At 37.7% G+C, this 6,000-nt stretch overlaps 1 protein-coding gene across 1 annotated transcript; it reads left to right on the forward strand.

Annotated features, from left to right (window-relative positions):
* Positions 1-300: 300 nt before the first annotated feature.
* LOC108130461 (ATP-dependent DNA helicase DDX11) lies at positions 301-3,400 on the forward strand. The gene is made up of 3 exons (XM_070280212.1): positions 301-2,290; positions 2,349-2,546; positions 2,613-3,400. The coding sequence occupies exons 1-3, from the start codon at positions 434-436 to the stop codon at positions 3,252-3,254; spliced, it is 2,697 nt and encodes an 898-aa protein (XP_070136313.1). The 5' UTR covers positions 301-433; the 3' UTR covers positions 3,255-3,400.
* The last annotated feature ends 2,600 nt before the right edge of the window (positions 3,401-6,000 follow it).

The raw sequence follows: 6,000 nt of genomic DNA on the forward strand, positions 1-6,000 counted from the left end.
AATACTGTTAAAAAAGGCTAAAAATTCAGATCCTAGAATGAATATAATAGCCATTAATTTTACTGTAAAATATGTATACTTTTCGTAACAGCCATTTTTATATTCTGTTATTCTTCTGTTAATATGTTTTTTTATGCATAATTTTAAAATTTATTTATTTTTATAATTTTCCAACAATAAATTTTAAAAGAAAGCCCTTTTGATTCCTTTAAATAAATATAAAAACAAAATAATATTTCACTTTAAAATCTAGAAGAGCTGCCAACCTTTCACAACTAAATGTCATTTGACGTTTTCCCACACTGTGTTTGGGTAGTCCCTTTCTCTTCTTCTTTCAACATTTCCTGGCGCGTCGTTTCATTTCTTTTTCTGTGAAATTTTCCGACGACAAGTACAATTTTCATCTTGTATTAATTTTCAATCGTCAGAAAAAATGAATCAATATACGCCCACGGGGCATTTGGAGACGCCGGATGCGGAGCAGTTTGGATTTCCCTATGAACCATATGAAATCCAGAAAAATTTGATGCAAGACCTCTTCAAGGTGCTGGAGAAATGTGAGGTGGGCATCTTTGAGAGTCCCACCGGCACCGGTAAGTCTCTGACCCTCACGTGCGGGGCACTCACATGGCTGGAGCGCCACCATAAGCTGGTCAGAAACGAACTGGAGGAGAAGGTCGAATCGCTGGGTAACGAACAGAAAAAACTGGATCTGGATGGCCAGGAGGTCAAAGATTGGTTGGCAGTGCAAGGCCGGTCTCATCAGGTGGCACGCGAACTGAATCGTTTAAAGTATCTCAAGACATTGCTGGACCTCAAGGATTTCCATATGAAGGAGGTCGACAATCGTGTTAAAATTTATGCCAGAAAAAGAAAAATTACAATTCCAAAGCCCAAGCTGGATAGTTTGGAGAAAGACAATGACTCTGATACGGATAATGAGACGGTGCACGAAACTAAGGATGAAGAGGATCCATCACAAGACCATAAATTCCGTTCAGCGCAGGTATTTTTCTGCAGCCGCACCCACTCCCAATTAGCCCAGATTTTGACGGAAGTCAAGAAGACTCGCCACCTCGACTGGGTGCGTTGCGTATCGCTGGGCTCCCGCCAGCAATTGTGCTGCAACAAAGAAGTTCGGGCCCTCAAGAGTGTCAATCTAATGAATGAACGCTGTTTGGACCTAATCTCCAAGTCCAAGGCATCCGCATCCGCATCCGAGACGAGTAGCAAGAAGATCCGCACCAGCGACAAGCCCAGTGGATGTCCATTAAAGCGTCAATATCTCGTTGAATCTCTTAGTGAATTCGCACTGACTAAACCGATGGATATCGAGGATTTGGCCGCCGAGGGAGCTGCCACCGGAGCCTGCGCCTATTACGCCTCGCGAGCTGCTCTACATGATGCCGATTTGGTACTGCTTCCCTATCAGTTGTTGCTGGATAAATCGGCACGCGATCAGCTGGGCATTGATTTGAACGGTTCCATCGTTATAGTTGATGAAGCCCACAATCTACTCGATACTGTGTCTCAGATACACGGCGTTGAGATAACCAAACAGGAGCTGGAATTCGCCAGAAAAGAGATGATCGATTATAAAGATCGGTATAAAAAACATTTCAGTCCCCCCACTATGCTGAAGATCACCCAACTGATTTTCATAGCCAAGATCCTGATCGAGGTGTTGAACACCACCGATGTCTCAACAGTGGTGGATACTTCTGCTCTCACCGGCAGGGGAGAGTTCTTCCAACTGGACATAGCCGGTCTCATTCAGTTTACGGAAAAGAATCGTTTCGCCCGTAAGGTTCAAACCTTGACCAAGAAGCTTCAACAGAAACCCGAACAAGATGAAAATGTCGAACCGACAACATCGGCCCGTAGCCAGATGCTCCAGAAACTGGCCAAGGAGCAGGTAGAAAAGGAACAATCGAAGCCGGGCAAGCGTAAGCTACAAGAGATGAAGTCCAATGATGAAAACCAGCCAGCCAGCCAGATGCTCCTGAAACTGGCCAAGGAGCCGGAAGAGCAGGAACAACCGAAGCCGGGCAAGCGAGCGCTGGAAGAGATGAAGACCAATGTACCATCGGATGAAACCATCAAGGTGAAGAAGGTCAACCCACCAAAGAAGTCCACAGAACCCTCGCAGGTGCGAAAGTACTTGGCATTTCTGGCCACACTCTTGTACCCGAAGGAGGATGGCAGGATAATTGTGAGCAACCAAGGATTTAAATACTTCCTCCTCGAGCCGGCGGATAAATTTCGAGATATAATCCAAATGTCCAGATCAGTAAGTATGGATTTCCAATCCCCATCCGCCCTAGTAACCGTTTTCCATTCGCTCGCAGTTGATAGTCGCCGGTGGAACCATGAAGCCAACCGAGGAGTTGAAGGAGCAGCTTTTTTCCAGCTGCTACAGCCGCATAGTTGAGCATTCCTACAGTCATGTGGTGCCGGACAATGCTGTCCTGCCATTCGTGATCACCCAGGGTCCCATGGGAAACAACCTGAGGTACAATTTCGTCCAACGAGGCACTACAGTAATGGTACGAATGCACAGGATTGACAAGATGTCCTGGCAGAAAATAATATCCGTTTGATTTCTCTTTCAGCTTATGGAATTGTCCATGGTACTGCAGAATCTATGCCAGGTGATACCCGGAGGATTTGTGTGCTTCCTACCTAGCTATGACTATCTGGAGGATGTTTATACGCATCTGAAGTCATCTGGAGCTCTGGAGAAGATTTCGTGGCACAAGAAGATCTTCAAGGAAGAATCGGGATCTGTGGAACAGCTCCTAGAACAATATGGCATCGCGGCAAAGGACAAAAAATCTGGGGGTGCCCTCCTGCTCAGCGTTGTTGGCGGAAAACTCTCCGAGGGTTTAAACTTTACGGATGACCTGGGCCGAGGCGTTCTGGTTGTGGGCCTACCCTATCCCAATCGCAACTCTTTAGAGCTGCAGACAAGGATGTCTCACCTGGATGTCAAGCTGGGCAAGAGATCTGGAGAAGAGTTCTATGAGAACATCTGCATGAAGGCGGTGAATCAGTGCATCGGCAGGGCCATTCGTCATATCGGCGACTATGCATGTGTGTATCTCCTGGACGAGCGGTATGCCTGGAAGAATATCCAATCGAAGCTACCGAATTGGATTGCCAGTCACATTGTAGAGGCGCGATCGAACAACGGAGGCTTTGGACCTGTCCAGGCCCGTACGGCACGGTTCTTTAAGGGCCGTGAAAAGCAGTAAAAAACCCATTGGGGTATATATAGTACAAATCACAATCTCAAAGGGAATAATATAATTATTCCAAAATGTTAATTGTTATGAAATTTTTTTTTGGCTTGTTCTTGATTATTTTTTAAAATAATAGACACCATTGTACCTTTTTCCAAATTTATAGTATTATTACTATTCTGGTATTATTATTTTATAATCTATATTAATTATAAAATTATATAATTATTATTTTATAATCTATATTAATTATAAAATTGAATTAATAAAATTATACTTTAATTCAAACAAAGAAATTAGTTTTTTATTGAATTATAAAGTTTTATTCTTTAAATTTTATTAGTGAAAGTATTTAAATTAATAAATATTCTTTTAAAATATTTAAAAGCCTACATATTTCAGTGAGAAACGTGTTTTTTTTTTAGATTTTATTAATTTTATATATTTAGGTAGTAAAATGAACAAATTAAAAAAACTTTACATATTTTTAATAGATTATTATTAGATATTTTGAAAACTATTATTTGGAACTATTATTCATATTATATTATTCAACTATTATTCATAGAAAAGTGATATATGAATGTGCATAATTGTCTAAATTACAAAAATAAATATTATATTCAATCAATAAATAATAATACAATAATAATTCAAATAATAATTCAATTCAATAAATAATTTCAATCGCTTTTTCATTGAATTCTCGTGTGGGATGCACATCTTTTCGGTATTTTTGATATTTAATACCATTTATTAAAGGCAAATCTTTTTTCAAAGAATTCAAGACAATTTCTAATATAATTTTAGTCATATTTGTTCTCTTGTCTTACCAGAACCTTGCTATTAAAATATAGAAAACAAATAATGCACAAATATGAATTTTACTGAGCTACATAGTCAGGCCACACTGTAACAATCGCAAGTTTTATAGATGCCTATCGATAGTACTTCAAGTATTAAATTTTTTAAAAGATTTAAAATATATATTCAATATTAAATAAAGTTTATATTAATGATTTATTTGGTAGGATATAATTATCTTATTATATATAAACTTTTAAAATTTTATTCCTTAAAACATTATTTATAAAATATATCGATAGCTATAGCTATGTAACTATAGAAATACCTTTATCGATAATCACTTGGACGTTACTTCCACCTCTAGTGGTTTCGGTTCCGAGATTCTCCACTATTTTAAGAGTTGAAAAGTCTTTTCTAAATTAAACTGAACATGTAAATCGCCATTGAATCGGGAATCGGGCTCGGGAATCAATAATACGCTATTAAAAGGTGTGAAATACAGCTAATTGTGGCCCTCTAACTGGGCCCTGTGTGTATATGCGTTCAGTGGGAAGGCGTTTTTCTTTTTTTCTGCATTTGTTTGTCCTTTTTTCCACTCGTTTAGCAAATATTTGCTAAAAATAAAAACACATTCAAGAATAGCCAAGTTCAAGTATAAAATTCCACTTATTTGATGAATGGAATTCATTTAATTTAAAGTTTTTTCTTTTTATTTACACATCACATGTGCGTTCCTTGATAAGGGAAGGGTGCTGGTACTTCTTCGTATGGTACTATGTGCGTGTGAGTGATTCTATTATCATCACCAACGAATGCAACAAAACCAAAAAAAAAAAAACAACAAAAACAATAAACATGAGTCACCGCCATTGAACAAATATTTATTGTTAATAATCATATTCCTCGACCGATAAAAAAAAAAAACAGAAGAAACCGAAAACTACAACGACGCCAGTCGAAGAATTTCTAGTGCCTCGAATTACAAAAAAAAAAAAAAGAAAAACCTGAAGAAGTAGAAGGGGAGCCTGGGCATGCAACTCCCCCCGCCCTTACACTAGGAGAAATTTTTGAAAAGAAATACCTAAGATTTTTTAGTTTATAATCTTATCTTATACTAAGTTTTGTTTTTTATTTTATAGCCTCAATAAAAAATTAAGGTATAAAAAAAATAATAGAAAAACAAATAATAATAATTTTTTATGGTGTGTGTGCTTTTTTGTTTAAAGCGGTTATTCTCGTTAGTTGTTGTCGCCATTGTAGTTGTTATTGTGTTTTTAGTTTCTGCTGGCAAACTCGTTTTGCTTGACTTTGATACTAAAACTACAAAAAAAAACAACAAAAAAACTACATAAATCCCCAGCTATAAATAAAAACTCTCGACGAGGAAGAGACCTCCGAACTGGCACAGACATTTCTACAAAAAAAAAAAATATATATATATAATATTTAAATCTGAATTATCAGCAAATAAAAACAAAACCAGCTTGCAATTGCATTTTATAATTATGCAAAAAATAAAATAAATAAAAAAAAAGAGTTCAAGTTGCAGTTCCTATATATCGTTATCGATAGTCTGCTCTCTCTCTCTCGCTCTCTTTCCAATTCTTTCTTCTTGTTTACTTCTTAAGACTACGCTACAACTCTTTGATGAATCCCCATCCTACCACGCCTCCTTTACGCCTACCCGTTGTGCAGTTCTTGCACTTTGCACCCTACAATTGGGGCATATTAGTTGCGTCAATTTTTCTAATAAAATTTAAGACATATTTTTATTTTTTTTCTTAAAAGCTCGAATTTTTTTATTCAAATTTTTCAAATTCCTATCCCTAAGATATAGCATCTTAAAGATAAAGTATCTACAGGTCGGTAGTCTAGGATTTTGCTTGTCTCTCTCTCTCTCTCCGCTACTCTGCCGCGAGAGAGGGCGTGGGAGAGCAAAAGAGAGCACTGT

This window comes from Drosophila bipectinata, chromosome XL (assembly GCF_030179905.1).
Source record: "Drosophila bipectinata strain 14024-0381.07 chromosome XL, DbipHiC1v2, whole genome shotgun sequence".
Taxonomy (NCBI): Eukaryota; Metazoa; Arthropoda; class Insecta; order Diptera; family Drosophilidae; genus Drosophila; species Drosophila bipectinata.